The sequence below is a fragment of the Pteronotus mesoamericanus genome, unplaced genomic scaffold (assembly GCF_021234165.1).
Source record: "Pteronotus mesoamericanus isolate MK-2021 breed Mesoamerican mustached bat unplaced genomic scaffold, CSHL_Meso_final scaffold_54, whole genome shotgun sequence".
Lineage (NCBI taxonomy): Eukaryota > Metazoa > Chordata > Mammalia > Chiroptera > Mormoopidae > Pteronotus > Pteronotus mesoamericanus.
This window is the reverse complement of record NW_026555321.1, coordinates 6,249,126-6,267,937: the sequence shown is the minus strand read 5'-3', so window position 1 is coordinate 6,267,937 and position 18,812 is coordinate 6,249,126. Positions and strand designations below refer to the sequence as shown.

The following is an 18,812-nucleotide window of genomic DNA, read 5'->3' as shown; positions in this document are numbered from 1 at the left end:
AATTAGGACATGCAATTCCTAGTGTCAGGCCATCTCCCACCCTTGGGGTAAAAGAGGCAGCAACTGTGTGTCACCCCCAAAGTTGTCAAACAGAGCAAATTCTTAAAGATGATTTTTTTTGTAAAAATCAAAAAAAAAAAAAAAAACCAGAGCCATCGCCATGGTAACTAGGCATCATGTAGCCCACAAGGCCTGTCTGAAAAGGTAGCAGAAGAAGACCGTACCTCTCAGCTTATACATCTCTCCGTTAGCAGAATACACCACCAGCATGTGGGGAGCTTCGTCGCTCAGGGACACGATGGCTCCAGATAAAGACAGGGCTCCTCGAGGCTTCTGGTGCTTGCTCTGCTCATTCACGAAATACTGCAGGGTGCCAGCCTCAAAGTCCAGCACGAAGTACCTGTGCAGAGAAACCGCAATGCATCACTTTCCTCCCCCAGCCCATCGCTCACAGCAAAGAAGAAAAAGAAAGGGCTTCTTCAATTGACATCAAAGCTCCAAATCCAGGAAGCTGGACACTGAACGTCCTTGCCAGGTGCCCTCCGAGATCAGCCCGAGGCAGGAGACAGCACTCGGTGCCCGAGTCAGGACGGAGCCTGTGACGGGCACTGCAGGGAAGAGCCAGGTTCACCCAGGATTTGGTGCAATGCCCACCACTTCGCCTGGTGCCCGTGGATACCACAGTAAACCTCCGAAGAGCAGACGCTTCAGGACACAGGCTGTTGGCATGCTCCATGAAACTTCACAGGACAGCGGGAATTCGCTAAGCCTCTGCAAGGGGCCCTTTTACACCCTGAGGCTGGGTCTCCATCTCGCAGCCCGCAGCACAGGTCCTGTGAAGAGCCCAGCTCCTTGGGGTCACCTGTCAGGGAACTGGAGGTGCTTACACAACCACCTAGGCACGCTCCGGGGGGCCCTTCTAGGTATCATTCTTCATACAAACAGGTGAGAATTTCCTCCACCCTGGGAGGGGCAATGCCATTGGGCTCCACATCTAGGGTAACAAAACAAAGGGCAACTGTGACTCGCCTAAATCACTCAAATCTCTGGAGCCAAATACCTGGCCCCTGTATACTCTCAATCTATCCCCTGAGAAGCAGTTAGAACAACTTCTCCTTCTCCACTAGAACAGAAATGTCTTTGAAAGTTTCTTCTGTGGCTCAGCACAGCCCCTGCTAATGTGTCCCCCTTCTCGCTTTCTGCTCGCCCTTCCTAGTTACCATAAAGGTCCCACCACAGGACCTTTGCTCATGCTGTCCCCTCTGCCTGGAGCAGGTACTTGAAGTGTGGTCCACAAGGGTCGACAGTTTCCAAACTGTCACCAGTCCACGAGATATTTTTGAAACTTTTCCTGCCATCTGGCTTTGCTTCAACAACCAACTGCATGATCAGTGGGTTGGTGTCACACAGTTCAGATGTTGCCCCACACACGTGGCACACGCAAGCCACATGCTAGTCATGAAGCAACCACAATGCAACTGAGGCAGGGGGAAATAGCAAGTCCTTCACCACGGTTCGAGAAATACCTGCCCAGAAAACTGTCCCCACCCCTAAAGCCTAGGACATGGTTTCCTTCCCTTTTTGCCATGTTAACTTCTCAGCTTTCAGGAACAACTCGAGTCCCACCAACTTGAAAATCTTTCTCCTGACCAGGCCCAATGTTCCTCCTGGAGGCTCTCACAGCACCTTCAAATGATCCTTCCTGGCTGCGGTCCTAACAGGACCCCGCATGACTAGCGTTCCCGATAGACTCCACACTGCCTGGGGGTGGAACAGTGCCCCCGCCCTCAGGGCCCAGCACGGTGCCTGCCACTTCACTGATATTCATTCATTCATCAGCACAAGGTAACTGAGTAAGTGAATGTGGGGGGGAAAAAACCTACTTAATTCCACAATTCCTAACCCATGCTCCGAAGTACCTTGGAGTCACTACTGTGAATTCACAGGGCACTGAAAAATATTTTACACTTGAGGGATACACAGCGATCCTCAGCACACTATGCACACCACTAACTCCGGTGCTGTTCATGGTCTTGGTATTAGATTGCACTCCATCCTTACAACAGTATCGTTTCGTTGCAAAGCTGGGTTTTCAGCAAGGTCTGAGAATAAAGGCCAACACCCACGTGAAACGGGAAGAGAGGGCAATGATGCCCCCCACGTGGTTCCAAAGTTTGCAAAGCCACGCTGTGCCCACAGGTGCTCCCATCCCATCAATGAGTAACTGTGGTTATTTAACAGAGAAATAAAAATACACTTCTCTCCATTTTTTGGTTACAATTTTTTTCAAATGGCTACTGAGTTGTTAGGACATAAATCTATATAAAGTTGTTTGGAGGTAACCTCTTAAAAAAATCATATGATTTTTTTTTTAACCTACAGGCACCACAAACCAAGAAAGGTTATAAACCTCTGACCTAGTTCATTCTCACGGCAACCTAACTCGTGCCTGTTCTCTCCATCTCGCAGATCTCCTGGGACGCAAAGAAACTCAAAATCCAAGTCCTGCTTGACTGTACGTGAGGCCCGGGCTCCGTCCGCTACAGGAGTCACCGATTCGCCTTTGCTTCCCGTGGAAGTCGTCCCTTGTCACTTTCTCCACGGCACCTCTCCCGTTCCTTCTCCAAACCTCCCTGCCCCACAGAGCTAACAGCGTTGAAACCTCCTCTCCTGGCCACAGAGGTCCCCTCCCAGAGAGCAAGGTACAGCCACCTCACGCCTGACTGCCCTGGGCCCCAGCCTCCAAAACTCCAATTTCCCTAAGAAATCTCCCACTTTTATTATTGTTACCATTGCAAATGGCCTGGCCAAAACTACCTATTCTACCCCATTCTTTCCCTCCTATCGGTTGAGTCACCATAATAAAGATATACTTCTGGTTTTCACCATTAGTAAATCAAGACAAATATGAGTCACACATCAACCAGGACTATTCAAAGTATGGCCCAGCCCGGCAGGATCACCACCACCGGGGAACTTGTTAGAAATGTCAATTCTGGGGCCCCGCCCAAAACCTGCAGGATCAGAAACCGAGAAAGGGGCCCAGGAAGCTGGGTTCTAACCAGCTGCCAGGGGACTCTGAGGCAGCTCTGAGTCTGAGAAGCACTGGCCTAACCTTGGGGGGTCATTCCCAAATCCCTGTCCTGGGCTTCCAGGAGACACAGCCAGAATACACAGGTGGGGCAAAAGTGGGTTTACAGTTGTTCACATGGAAAATAATACAATAATTAATAAATAATACAAGCATAAATTCTGTTTTGCATACTCACAACTGTAAACCTATTTTTTCCTGGCCCTGTATTGCCAGCTTCCCTTGCAGCTAAGGATGTGGCCACCTGACTGAGCTTTAACCGACCAAGTATGAACAGAAGTAATGCAGGCCTGACCCATAACACACAGAGACACACATGCACGCACTTGCTCACACACACTTTCACACATGCAATGGAATGGAGACAACCTACAGGGCAACTTGAGACCCCCACTGCAGGTATGACAAAGGCACAAAAAGGAAGGTGCCTGTGTTCCTGAATCACCTCATGAAAAGTGTCACCTGCTGAGCAACACCCATATTACACTGCTATGTGAAAAAGAAAGTTCTGTTTCATGAGGCTACTAAGACCAAGATCTGTTACAGCAGCTAGCCTTACAAATTCACCAAAAATCTTTTTAACTTTTATTTTCACATCCTTCTACTCATAATTTGCTCTTACTCCATTATGTAGGACGAAAACCAAAGTCCTTCAATGAGAGAAAAACAAGGGTCATTTCTGAGCCACCAATGGTCAAGTTATTTAAGTGCTGATGCTGCCTTCCATTTAGGAGTAAATGTTTCCAACCTGACCTATATGTAAAGTCACTGTGACCCATTGTGACCCACTGTGACTATGGCTGTGCAGACACTGCTCCTGGCAAGTCACAGATATAATCTTCATGTGTAGAAAGGAAACTGGGCTCCAACTATTGCACTTGGTCGTGCCTCGCCCCGATCCCCACCCCGCAGAGCTATGGCCTCCTCCACTAATAAACATACCACATTTACACCAGCGGGAGCAGAGAAAGAATGGAACACTTAAATGGGCTCCAAGCGGAAGGCATATACTGTTGGTTGGAAGGGAGAAAGGGCTTAACACCTTTCCCCTACTGCTTCTATCAATTTATCTTTTGGGAACCTGTCAGGCTTCCTCTCTTCTGGAGGCAGCTTCCCAATGCTCCCTGTTCAAACAACTAACCATATATTTGCAAAGGACATTATTCAGAAGCTGGTACAAAGAAATGAATTGAATGCTGCTGCTATTTTTCCCAGTAAGAATGACAGAATAACCAATTGATGTCACATTATGCAGGATATGGGGACATACTAATGATTTTTCACATTACCTATTTCCAACTGACATCTTAATTCTAACCTCCTGCCTCAGATGGAAAACAAAAAACAAAAAAAAAACATATTTCCACTACTCCCTAAAATAGTTTAAATGCAAATGCACACATTTGAATCACGTGCACTGAGGATAATCAATAATGTACTCCTTTTCTAAAGACAGCTAAAAACTATTTGGAGAGGGCAATAGGAGGCTGATTAAAAACTGCAACAAATTAAACACAGTGTTCTTTTAGGGTGGCCTTTGAAAGTCAAGGTAGCTTGTGTCACATACAGGTAAGAACTGTCCAGACGGCATTACAAAGGGCAATTTCTGTTGGTCACGTCCCCCGGGAGGAAACAAATTACATTTGGTTCCCTGCAGGGTCACGGCTCTGTCCGGCACTGCTGTTGGGAGCTGGCAGCTATATCTGAAAGTCACAGCTTTCATTCTAAATGAGAAAGTTAACCGTATTTCTAGATTAGGCTTCATTAAACCAAGGGAAATTGCTTGATAAAATCCTGAAACATTCTTAAAGGGCTTTCCCTTTAAAAAATTGCCTTTAAGAGAAATGAGTAAGACAAACCTAATTTCTAGCGTGTCCTTTTGAAGTTAAAGTTGAGCTTTAGTCTGCAACCTGACTGATGTGTAAGTGAACATAATAATATACAAAGAGCATATTTTATTTGCTACATTAACAAACCAAGGGACGTGCCGGAGAAAGAAAGGAAAGGAGAGAAATTGAACCCACGAAGAGAACCACCTTAATTCTCATCAGGCCAGCGTCTTGGTGGCAGACCTGGTTCCAAAGCTGGGAGTCACAGCAAGTGGCAAGCCCCTTCCATTGAAGCACTGAGGACAAGCCATTGCCTACGACCATTCTTCAGAAAAACCCCACTGCCCTAGAAAGGACACACAAGTGCATCTACACACATACACATCTACTCATACCAGTGCCCACAGACACAGATACTCACACTCATGCTCAGACGTGCACACACTCCTACACCTACACCCACTCACTCGACCTCACGCATTCACATACTGCACACTCACATACATGTGCACACATTCACGCTCACCTGCACATGCTCTTACTCCCATGATACACACAAAGCAGCACCCTTTCCCGTCTGCTTCCAAGTCTTGCATCTTTGAGGGTCATCTGTCTACACCTGTAGCCTTTTAATGCTTCCCCCATCTGCCTGATAGTTTCATTAAGGTTCAACTTTAGAATCTGAAAGTTAAAAACACACATTTGTACTTTGGGGAGGGGAGAGGAACGGGGCCTAGGAGCACACCAACTGCCACAGGCCAGACTCCCAAGGACCAGATACAAAGGGAATGAACCGGAGAGGCAGCAGGGAGGCCTCGGGGAAGAAGCTCATTCATGCTGACAGGAAGTTACAACCAAATTACAAGAAAATTACAGAGAGAAAAAAAATGCAGTGAAATAAATCTTTTGAAGAGGAGCTTTTGCCAGACAGGCTGCTCCTGACAAAAAGCTAAATCATTTCACCTAAATTTAAAGGTGAAAATTAAAATGACAAGAATAAAGGGCCTGGGAACGGGAAGTTATCACCTCCTCCTTGAAAACTGAGTAGAACAGCTTTCACTTTCGTGCTACTGTTTTTTCCAAGAACACGTCAGGACTCTTTCTGTTCCCTGTGAAGTCAGCGCCTCATCTCCACCCAGACACCAGGACCAGAGTGACCAGAGCCATCAGATCCTTGCCCACCGGGCCCACCACCGCCCCCCATGTGGAGGAGGAATGAGGACCTCAGCCTCGGGGCACCCCCGTCACCTTCCCCAGGTCCCCCGCCTTCTGAGAAGCACCTGCTCCAGACGGCCACAACCCACTGGACTTGGCCCATGCTCAGACTTCCACACCCTGCCTTCTCCAGACTAATGACGACAGTGACCTTCTCCTTTCACTTAAGACCCTCCTCTGGGTGAAATTATTCACTGCCTGACGATTACGTGATTCCAGACACCAGAATGCCAATCACCACCCCGCCAACACACCAAAATGGCGGAGACCTTCACAGAGGCGTGGTGCAGGCAGAGCTGCAAGGAGTGGTTCTTCCCACCACTGTATATACTGATTCTTGAGGTTTCAGCTGCTTTCCAGTTCCATCCTGCCCACAACCACTTGAAGCATCACCAGGTTTGAAATCTAGAATCACTACGTTTCTAAAAGTTCCAATCTATTGCTGAGAGAAAAGAAAAACGGTGGGGGCAAAAAAAAAAATCAACAAACAAAACACAGTATGTCAAATGGTGGATGCATTTTTCTAAGTTTACCTCAAATCTTCTAAGTGACTATCCTCTGTTGATCATTTTTTGAGTCCTTTTCATTATCAGAGAGAAACATATTGAAGTTCCTCCAAAAGTCACCCTGTCTTCTGTGGCTCAGTGGATTGAGCACCAGCCTGCAAATCAAAGGGTTGCTGGTTCGATTCCCAGTCAGGGCACATGCCTGGGTTGCAGGCCAGGTCCCCAGTAGGGGGACACTCAAGAAGCAACCACACATTGATGTTTCTCTCCCTCTCTTTCTCCTTCCCCTTACCCTCTCTAAAAATAAATAAACTCTTTTTTAAAAAAGTTCCCCAAAAAGTCACCTCCTTGGAGCTGCCATTTTCCATAAAAGAGGGTGTCTATGCATGTCAGGTGAGCCTGTAACACCTTGATCATGGTGGTCTCATCATCTCAGAGCAGTTCACACTCAAAACCCTTAAGAGTTCCTGGTTGGAAGAGGAGGCTAAATCTTCCAGAATTTCTTTCATGATAGCCAAACTTCCTGGAGAGGAAGATGCCGGATCCTATCATCGAAACCACACAACAGGTTCTAAGGCACAGCACCTAGAGGCAACTTCAATCCTAGTCAAGCGTTCAAGTCTGGAATCCTTCAATTCCTGGGATTTGTGGCAGTGGCTGGAGAAATGCAAAGGCCTTCTTATGTATGTCAGCTACTTACTACTCAATCCTGTGACCAGAGGCTTCCGCTACCTCCACCACCATCCCCCAGGCCACCGAGAGAGAGTCCAACACTCCAGAAGGCACTAAATTGTCCCTAGGGCCCTAAGGGGTCATCGTCAACCATGGGATAAACATATTCTATTATATAAGAACTTGATCCATTATTCAACATACTCAGGCATGCAATACAACAAGTTAAATCTCAATATACCAGAAAAACTCAATGTGCCCTGTCTATATAGCAAAATCATTATGCTAGCCTGCAGACATCTTACAGCTGTAAAAACTGAACCGTTAATGAAAAGAATTGCTGATATTTACCGAGCACTTCTTGTGTTTCACACATTTTGTGCTACACACATATTAACTCACTGCGACCTCCCAGCTATCCCAGGAAGTAGATGTGATCATAACCCCTTTCTACAGATGAAAAACTCCAACTGCAGAAAGGTTAACAACACGCTCAAGACCTTGCAGAGAGGAAATGATGGGGATAGATTTTCACAGGCTGTCTAGCATTAGAGCCCATGACTCTAAACCAGCAATTTTCAACCAGCATGCTGCAAGAATTTTAAAAACATGCAATACCTGACTATTTAGTCAAGGGCACTGACCTCTTTTCCCTTGGAGTGTCAAAGAAAAAAAACAGCAACAGCCAACACAACAATAGCCGTCCAGTGTAAATGAATCAAAATTACACCTATTTTTTTGTCAGACTGGCAAAAAAAATTTTTTTTGACGTGCTGCAGAATTTTAGTGATTAGCTTATGTGTGCCATGAGATGAAAAAGGTTGAAAATCACTGCTCCAAACCATTAAGATACTGTGCACTGATTAAAATAAAGTTTTCACTGTAAAGATGCAAAAACATAGGGTCAAAAACACAGAGCAAGGTGACAAAAATACAAGAAGACAATAAACAAAACACAATGAGACTGGGAGACTTTAGAATCCTATTGCCAGAATTTGACCCATATGCAGGAAACAAAAATATATAGATTCAAAACAATATAACCACCTTTTATTTTAAGTTTTACAAATAATTATATACCCCATTTTTTAATGTCCATGGAACATTTTCCAAAACAACTAAAAAAAACAAATTTAAAAGTAGGCATTTATGGATCCCATTCTTTAACTACACCTCGTAGCAAAATAAATACCAGGTACGTTAAAGGATTAAAGTTTTAAAAAATAAATCTTATCAGTTTTAATAATATAAAATATATAACATATATTACATATCATATACTTTATTTTCATATTAATTATATACTATACAATAACAGTGTTATAAATTAGATATGGGTGACTTTTTAAACTGTTGAGGTGGAGAAAGCATCAGGACAGGAAAGCAAAACCATTAAAAAAGTATTGACTCATATTTCTATATAAAAAGTAAAACATCTCTAAAGTAAAAAATAATTCATAAATTAAAAGACAACCAACATGGTTCTTTAAAGTTTTTGAATTGCCTTGCCTTCTTAAAAAAATTTTTTAATTTAAAACAAAAAACAAAAGACGATTCCTTACAGTTTTTGTCAGCTCCTTCTGCTTCTGAATCCATGAGGAACTGGTTAAAACCACACATTCCTGACATCCAACCCATCCCTAGGGAATCAGAACCCTTGTGGATGAAGTCCAAAAATCAGGAATGTGAATTTCAAAGTCCCCCTAAATCACTTCACAGTACAAGAACCAGCACAAAACCAGAGTCAGGGTAAAGCTTTCCAGTGTTACTTATCACCGGCTCCTCTCCTGGTCTGCCAAGTTTCGCCACAGCCATCAGTCACTCATTAAACATCTGTGCACCCACGTGCAGCCCAGGCAGTGGATTTCTTGGCTCTGTCACTTCAGGAGTACTTTTTAGAAAAATTTAAAGATAAGTTACAAAAACCACCTGGCTTAGAGTTCCTGCATAATCGGATTACTGACCAGCTTCACACAGGTGCTCACCTGCTCAGAGGGGCCTCGAACCTCCGGTAAAGCAGCAGCAAGTCAAAGTGACCTTTTAACACAAGGTTTGATGCACAGCCCTTGCAACTGGTCTATGATGAGATTCGATCTGCTTTTGAGGACTAGGTGATTTAATACCAAAGGAACTGAGACCTGTCTAACAGAATTAATCCGGGTTTGCAGAATATTGCCTCCTCACCTTCAGAACTCCTATTAACTCATGAGTTTCCTGTGCCTTTAGGTGAGACCCTCACATTATTTTAGGTAAACTGTAAAATATCAAGATGTCTTAATACTCACAGCTCTTATTTCCATTCTTGCCATCCACAATGCAGGAAACTTACCCGGGGATGCCTGGCATGGGCTGTTTTGATTCAAGTCCCTGCTTTACACTAGGAGCTTGTACATACACAGGGAAACAGATTCTGATACTTGCTAAGCCCTGGGGTGAAGACGGGGTGGCCTTCCCCACCAAGTGAAGGGAGATGGGATGCTGACCTGTGGCGACCAGAGGAAGCCGTTCAGAGCCTGAGCCGGCCCCTATGCTGAGTTTTTCCCTCAAGTTTCCAATGGAGTCAGGCCCTAAACTCCACTGCCCCTGGGACCAAGGGCCCTTTGTTTTTCCCTCAGGGTTTCAGCATAGAAAAGGCATGAATGATGTGGTAATGTGAGCCCCCCCGCCATGGATGGCACAGACCTGTGCTTTTCAATCTTGACCTGCAACAGAATCACTTGGAAGCTTGAAAACAGAGCTTCCCGGGCCCCTCCCCCTGGGCCTCCGGTTCCGGAGGTCTGGGCTGAAGCTCTAACAGGGTCCCAGGTGAGGCTGATGATGCTGCTGGAAAGACCACAGTCTGAGAACCAGTGTTTCCCATTCTCTGTGACAAGGTACTTTATCCACTCTGAGCATGGAGGTCCGCATCTGCAAAGGCAGAAAGCTGGCTAATTCTCTTTTGCACACCATTCCGCCATCGCTGTGCCCAAAGGCCTGTCTGGTTATGAAACAAGAACTTCCAAGAGTACGCATCACATTTCTCAATGCAGACAGCCAATGGGACCTGATGCTCATATTGCATTGCATCAGCACTTCGGTTAATTGACAACAATGCCAACAAGATAGAACTTAAAACAAGAACCCGTATTTGTCCTTTTTAGAAGCACCATGGAAATCTGTGGAACATAACATAATTGCCACTCACAGCTGGTTCTCAATGTGTTCAGCTGTACACAGGGTCTTTGATATGGATAAAGCATTGTGGATCCATATAGAGAATCTATATAAGCCCAACTTTTGAAGAAGTTAGCTCTGATTCCAAGTATCTCCAAGAATTCACTCACTTCCTTTAACAAAAAAAAAAATTTTTTTTTCCCCAGAGTTTGCACACTGAGCTAGGTGCTATGTGCTAAATGTTAAGGATGGAACAGACAAGGCCCCTCTGATGGGGGATGGGGTGTGGAGGAACAGCCCCAACAAACAATAAAATACTCACTCAAATAAATACAAAACAACAGCTGTGAGAAGTGTCTCGTTGTAAGAAAAGAACAAAACTTAGCTAAGAAGTCCCCAAGGACAAAATGTCCATAAACTGGTGAACAGATAAGCAAAATGTAATATATCCATACAATGGAATACTATTTAGCAAGAAAAAGAACAAAAACACTGACACATGCTTCAACGTGGGTGAACCTCAAAATTACTGTGTCAAGTGAAAGAAGCCAGATGTAAAAGATTACACATTGCATGATCTCATTTATATGCAATGTCCGGAATAGGGAAATTTACAGAGCCAAACAGCAGATCAGAGGCTGCCTGGAGCAGAGGATGGGATCGGGATTAACTACCAACTGGCCAGAGAGAATTATTTCAGTGATAGAAATGTTCCCCAAGTGGATTGTGATGATAGTTGCACAACTATATAAATTAACTAAACATTTCTGCATTGTAAATTTGCAATGGGTAAATTTTATGATATGTAAATTATACCTTAATAAAGTTGTTTAAAAAAAACAAAAAACAAAAACCTCAGTAGCCTAGACCAGGTGGAGGTGGCAGAATTACTGCAGAGGAGATGTCCATTAGCAACTGGACAAATGGATCTGGAGCCCAGAGGAAGTCGGATCTGGACATATAAAGTTGAAATAAGTAGCCACTGAGGCAAAAGGCATGGGCTAGATCACACAGACAGAACAGGGAGGAGAGGCGGAACAGGGAGGAGGGGGCCTAGGACCAAGAGTTGAGGAACGCTAACATTAACCAGCAAACAAGAGAAACCAGGACTGAGAGAGGGAGGGGGAGAACCAGAATCTCAAAAGAAAACATTTAAGAAATGAGGGAGCGATCAACCATGTCAAATGCTAACAAAATGTCAGTCACAACTGAAACATGCCCTGTTTGTGACCATAAGCTGATCTAGCTGCATATTTCAAGATTCATGGATTCCCATGACCCTACTTTATTATGAAGCAAATCAGTACTTATTGATGTAGCAAGCCTATGAGAGACGGGAAAAGGACTTCTTTTAACACCCAACTATGTATTGCCTACACCTACCAGCTGTTTCCCAATATCCATGTTCCATTGTTACCAGAAACAGCAGAGCAATTACTGGGTTGAAACCAGGGTTTGCAACCTGAGCTCTACCCCTGATTAACTCACGGTCTGAAGCCAGGCATAGCAGAGACAGCCGACTACCTACCAGATGTCCATTTTCTCTTGTCTCTCCAATCAAGAGAATGCCCAAGTTTTAGGTGGGCCCAATGCACTCTGCCAAAATACATTTCCCAATCTTCCTTTCAGTTAGATGTGGTCATTAGGCTAAGTTCTAGCTAATGAGGAATAGCAATATATTAGACCCCTTCCCTCCGCTACCTGCTTTCTTAGAAGGTGAATTTGGTGGCTAGAATTCCAAAACTCCCCTTGGACTTTGGGAACGTGGCCAGACCCAAGGAATGGGGAAGCAGACATTTAAAAGGAGCTTGGGCCTCTGACTTCTGTGGGACTCCAAACCAACCCTGAAAAGCTTACCTCCAAACTTCTTTTATGGGACACAAATATAAAGCCCACACATTAGAATCACGGGGTATTGTGGGCTGAATTTTGTCCCCTCAAAATTCCTGCATTGAAGCCCTAACCCTCCATGTGACTATTTGGAGATACATGGCCTAGAAGGAAATTATGATTAAATGAGGTCAACGAGGTGGGGGCCTTGATATGACAAGTAGAATCCTTCTAAGAAGAGAAGGCAGAGAGCTCCCTTTCTCTATGTGCACACAGCAAGATGGTAGCGATCTACAACCCACAAGAAAAGATCTCAGAGTAAAGCTTACCTTGCCTGCCCCCTTCACCTTGACCTTCCCAGCCTCCAAAGCTGCAAGGCACAAAATTCTGTTGCTTGAAGCCACCCAATCTGTAATACCATGTTCTAGCAATGCAAGCCAACTAATATACCTGGAGACTTTACAACTCCCAATCCCCAGCATGCACTTAGGCCAATTAAATCAGAATCTCGGGGGGCAAGGGTTGGTGCTGAGGCCCAGGTATTAATAGTTTGTCCAAGTTCCCCAGGTGATTGCAATTGCAGTCGAATTTCAGAACCAGTGGCTGACTCCACCTTTATGCAGATATATCAATCACAGCTGCACACAAATCCTAACTGACCCATCAACCTATTTGCCTCATCTTCCTCTATAATATGAGCACCTTTAAAACAGGATTATAATGCTTATCACTTCTACAAATATTAATCAATTCTATTATATGCCCAATGCTAGTGATTCACTGGTAAACAGGTCACAATTCCTGCCCTCAAGAAGCTTACAGTTAGGTTATCTGAAAAGGATACATGAATCTGTTCTATGAGCAAAAGCAAGAACCTATGCAACTACTATAATCATTTGGGGGAAGCCATAATGCAGAACTTAGAAAAAGAAACATGGATGAAGAGAACTCATTATCTCCATATTAAATGGAAGTTAATAACCTATTACAAACCTAAATTGGGTTTCAGCAAGCACTCACTAGTTAATTGCTGAGAATAACTCAACATTATTGCTGCACCCCCATTACTGACATGCACATATACGCATTCAGCATTACAAATTATGCTTAGTTAACTAATCTGAGTTTAGGTCAAACTTACTTTTGTGGTGGTGGGGTGATTACTCAAAATCTCTGCCTCATCAAACAAACTGAGGGCTGCCAGATGGGAGGGCGTTGGGGGCACAGGTGTAAAAGGCGAAAGGATCAGGAATACAAATTGGCATTTATAAAAAGTCACGGATATGTAAAGTACAGCATAGGAAATGTAGTCAATAATATTGAAATAACTATATATGGTGTCAGATAGGTACTAGACTTATTGAGGTGATCACTTTGTAATTTATACGATGTTTAATCACTGGGTTGTACACCTGAAACCAATAAAATATTGTATGTCAGCTGTAATTGAAAAATAAAAGATTTTTTTAAATTATGTTAGTATAATATACCCTTCACATTTATGATCATCAGGAACAGCGTTGCTTTAATTTCAAGAAGCTCAAACTCCAAGAACTGTACGATAGATGCATAAATGAAGCGTTCGCCATTGATCATAAAGCTTTCAGAACACGAACTCCCTTTACAACCTCACATGATCGATCGCCATCACTCTGCTTCATCATTTTTCAGACCTCACATAAAAAACAATTACTCCCCCAAAGACTACTTAAGATTATGTCCAAAGGAGATCAAATGCTCCAGGTATTAAGCATAAAAACCACACATTCCAGAGGATCTCAACAAATGGACATTTCTTATAGTTTCTGCAAGGGATGGTATTATTTCTTTACAAACCTATAAATTTTTGATCTCTGCTTCCAATTCTGGACACCAGCAAGCACATCTTCTGGCCCCTCTTTGGAATCCAATCCTAGAGATACCACAGTCAAGAAAGAGAGCTGAGAAACCGGAGTAGAGACCAGAGGTAACTGCGTTCCCAATTTCAGGGATGGGCTGGGACCACAGAGCATTACAGGCCGTGGAGGTGGGGCAGACATAAGGCAAGTCCTCTCACTGGGCCCACCCATGTCTCTGGCTGCCAGATAAGCAGAAGATCCAGCTGGGAGGGCTGCCCTGGCCTGTGTCTGGCCTGGGTGGGACACCAGCAGGGCCAAGGATGAGGGGCCAGCCAGCGCCTGACCACTCCTCGACACCTCTCCGGAGGCCACAGCCACGCAGGGTTAACAAAGACTCGAGTCAGGTCCTGGGCGGGGAAAACAAGAAAAGACAAAAGAGTGAAGCGACCCAGACTCCACTTCAGTCCTGAGGGCACCTTTCCCCACAAGTTATCTCATCTGAAGAGGACAGGCAAGTGCCTGAACTTCTCACTCTCCCAGGGGGAAAACAGGCAAGGCAGCTAAACATCACAAAGTGATAAGGCTACACACCGCTGGTGGAAAGACACAGCTATCAGAGGCGCGTGTATGTTATGAAAGAGAAAAGAGAAGGGGAAAATTTACACTGGTAGAAGCAGACCTAATGGGAAGAAAAAAAAGAACAAAAACTTAAAACAAGTATTTTGAAGTGTCACTGAACTATGGGAGGTTACTGGAAATGTGGAGCAGAGAGAAGCAGAACCACCAATTGAAAACACGGAGCTTGAAAAAATAAGTTTTGACAAAGGGCACATGAGGGTTGGGAAGAGCAGAATGAGGTTGAAGAGTGAATTGCTGAGCTGGAATGTTAATTAAGGTGACTTCCGCTGAAAGCGACAAGACTGGATTGTAAACATGGAGAATGTGATAAAACAAAGTGTAAACATCCATCTCACAGCAGTTCCAGAGAGAAAAAAGGAAGAGGGAAAAAAAGTTAAAGAAATAAGGACAAGGAATTTGCCACAATTAAAGAAAGATCTAATACTTCAGATCGAAAGAACTCAGAGTGCCAAAAGGCTGGCTGAGAAAGAAAATGCCACACCTACTGTACAGTGAAATTGTAAATCAAAGAAAAATCTGAAAGCTTCTACTGAGAAAAAACAGAAAAGCCCAAATATCAAATTGGCATCAGAGCCTTTTCAGTAAGCAACACTGACAATAAGGAGACAAAGGAGCCAGAGTTTGAAAATGTAAAGGAAAAGATCTCAGAATCCTTAGTTTGGTATTCAGCTGAATTATCATTAACTGTGAAGATGGAGAAAGATATTCTTAAGTCCTTTCACTTCTAGTATTATGGGAAATAAGGAGTTTCTAGGAAAGCTCCGGCTGTAGCAATTAAACTCTACATAATTAAGCTTAAAGAAATCTCACAAGAAACCACAGAGGTTTCCAAGAAACAGCCCACACATACATGCCCTTGTGGTGCCAGGCAGTGGGCAGCTGGGAGCAGCAGGACTGGCTGTCTTGAGAGCAGATGTTGACAGGGGCTTGCTTCTGGCATCCTGAGCCATGGGCCAGGTTTCTCCTAGGCTTGGGTAAAGCCACACCTGGGATCCTCTCTGAGCCAAGGCCCTGAAGAAGGTCTGAAATGGTCTCAGATCTGTGTTGGGCCTGAGTACTGTAAAGAGCTTAAGTAAGCCCTGACTGGTGTGACTCACTTGGTTAGAGTGCCGTTCCATTAAACCAAAAGGTTGTGAGTTCGATTCCCAAACACGGTACATGCCTGGGTTGCAGGTCTGGTTCCCCACCAGGGCATGTAGGAGAGGCCCCCGGTGTGGGCACATACAAGAGGCAATCGATCGATATTCCTCTCTCACATCAATGTTTTTCTCTCTCTCTCTCCCCCGCTCCCCCTTTCCCCTCTCTAAAAATCAATGAGCATGTCCTCAGGTGAGGATAAAAAAAAAATTTTCAATTAAAGAGCAAACTTAATCCTCTTAGGAAGAAATATCCCTAATGTATATCCTCAGGCCACCCAGAGAATAAGTTCAAGCAACAAGTTCATAATAAAAGATCACCAAACACAAAAGAAGTCAGGCTACTATGAGTGTGACTTAGCAGAAAAGACATTCCTATGTCCAAGAATGGCAGATACTGAAGTCAGATACAGAATACAAAACAGCTGGTAATAAAATATTTAATGAAATAAAGGATGTAAACACAAAGACAGGCAGATAAGAGACTATAAGGAAGAAAGAGGACGATTTCAAAAAAAATGCATCCTCTAGAAATTAAAACTGTTACTTTTTTTTTAATTAAAAGCTTCCCTAGGTGGGTAAAGGAGCAGATCAGAAACTCACAGAAAGAGAGTAAGTAAAGTGAAAGACACTATTTTCAAAGAAATTGCTGGAAGTGCAGCAACTACAGAAAAGATAAGTATACACTGTAGGAGAGACATTAGCAGGGCAGGGGGTAATCTAAACAGGGTGCCCACAACAGAACAGAAAGAATGAAGAAAAGGCAATATTTGAGTAAATAGGGGCGGTGACTTTTCCAAAATGGAGTTCAATGTATCCCCAGCATGACAAATACAAAGAAATTCACAGCTACTCCCATGTACTGACACTGCCAACACCAAAGGAAGATCTTGAAAGCAATCCAAGAGGAAAGGCCATATCCTCCGCAGAGGAACGATGATCAGAACAACAGCACGTTTCTCCACAGAAACAGGGGACAGACAGAAGGGGGCGAGAGGACATAAGACTATGTTACAAACACGGAGAGAATAATAGCTTTAAATTTTAAATTGTGTACCCAGAGCAGTTCTTTAAAAATGAAAATGAAATACTTTTACAGGTATAGAAAAAACATAGTTCATCGTCAAGACGCTTACATTGAGAGAGCTTTAAAAGTTCCTTAGGAAAAAAAAACAGTCCCAGAAAGGTACCAGATATGGATAAATAAATGAATGAATGAATGAATGAATGAATGAATGAATGAATGAATGAATAGAGGTGCCATGCAATAAGGCAAGAAAAGGAAATGAGAAGAAATTAGACAAAGAGAGTAATCCTCAATACCCCTAACACACACATGAGTTAATTGGAAAACGCCTACAATTGATGGAATCAGTGAAATGATAAAATTACAAAATAAATATCTGAAAACCTAGAACACAATACTGTATGCATAAAATAGTAAAGATGTCTAACTTGTGAGAATTTTTTAAGGACAGAACTAAAATAATGAACAACAGGTAAGACCGGAGGGGAATCACTGGGAGGGGGAGTAAAAGAGTTAACTTGAAACTTTCTTTTTAACCTTCACCTAAGGATGTGTATATTGATTTGAGAGAGAGCGAAACATCGACGTGAGAGAGAAACACTGATCTGTGGCCTCCTGTATGTGCCCCAACTGGGGATCGAACCCTCAACCTAAGCATGCGCTCTGACCAGAAATCAAACCTGCAACCTTTTGGTGTATGGGATGATGCTCCAACCCAGGGAGCCACCTGGCCAGGGCAACTTTACACTTTGTAAAGCTCAATATGCCTATTTAAACTTCAAGGAAAATCAATAAAATAAGTGTGTAAATTTCAAAACAGTAGCAAGAAAACATGGCATGTTAACAAGGAAGTAAAAATCCAATTTATCCCAAAAAAGACAAGAAGAAAAATATAGAAAAAGTGGGATGAATAGAAACTAGTGATTACAATGACACAAACACATCCAAATGTAGAAATAATCACAAAAAAATATATAAATGAACTTCACTTGGCAATTAAACAACAGATATTGCAAATTTAACTTTTTTTTTAAAATCCAAATATGCCCCTAGGAACAAGGACATGAAAGTAAGAGAACAAAAACAGATATACCAGGGCCTATGGTAACAAACAGTAGAAAAAATAAACTGTAAGACAAAAAAATATATTTTAAGAAATTAAACAAAAAAATATGATCATCTCAATAAATGCAGAAAATAATATATGAACATTTAATATCCAGTTATAGGAGAGAAAAAAACTCTTGGCAAATCAGAAATAGTAGAAAACTGCCTCAGCTGAAAAATGGTATCTAAAACACTCACAGAAACATGCATTCATACAGCAACCTGAAAACTGAAAGCTGAAAATGATAAAAAGTTTTCCTATTAAAATCAAAACAAGGATGTTCAATCATTACTTCTATACAATAACTGTATCAAACTCCTAGTACAGTACAAAACTAGTATAGTAATAAAAGAATAATAAATTAAAATTCTAAGAACTGGGAAGAATATAAATATCTCTATGACACAGAAAAAATTCAACAGCAAACAACTACAATTAAAAAGATTTTAGCAATATATAAACTATTTTTAAAACTGCATTTCTATGTATCAACAAAGTTTACAAAACAAAACAAATCATTTACTATAGCATTGTCCCTTCCGGTGCTGCAGTTCTGCCCCTGCTGGAACCTCTGCCTCCTGGTCTCTGAGTCGTTTCTCACCAGCCAGTTTCCTACTCTGCCTCTGGCCTGTCCTCATACCAGACCTATTATTCCCCAATGTCTTTCTTCACACCTCCCCACTTCTCAGGTTGGTCCTCTGAAGAAAAATTATATGACATAGGAGCCAAAAGCATGGCAGTCTGTTACTTTAAATAGCAATTATTTCA

General features: G+C 43.0%; 1 protein-coding gene across 1 annotated transcript in view; it reads right to left on the bottom strand.

Annotated features, from left to right (window-relative positions):
- Positions 1-18,812, bottom strand: part of OSBPL10 (oxysterol binding protein like 10) — a 244,442-nt gene that overhangs the window by 158,469 nt on the left and 67,161 nt on the right. Inside the window, exon 2 of the mRNA XM_054595865.1 lies at positions 225-400. Coding sequence (XP_054451840.1) covers positions 225-400 — 176 coding nt within the window. The remainder of the gene's footprint in view (positions 1-224; positions 401-18,812) is intronic.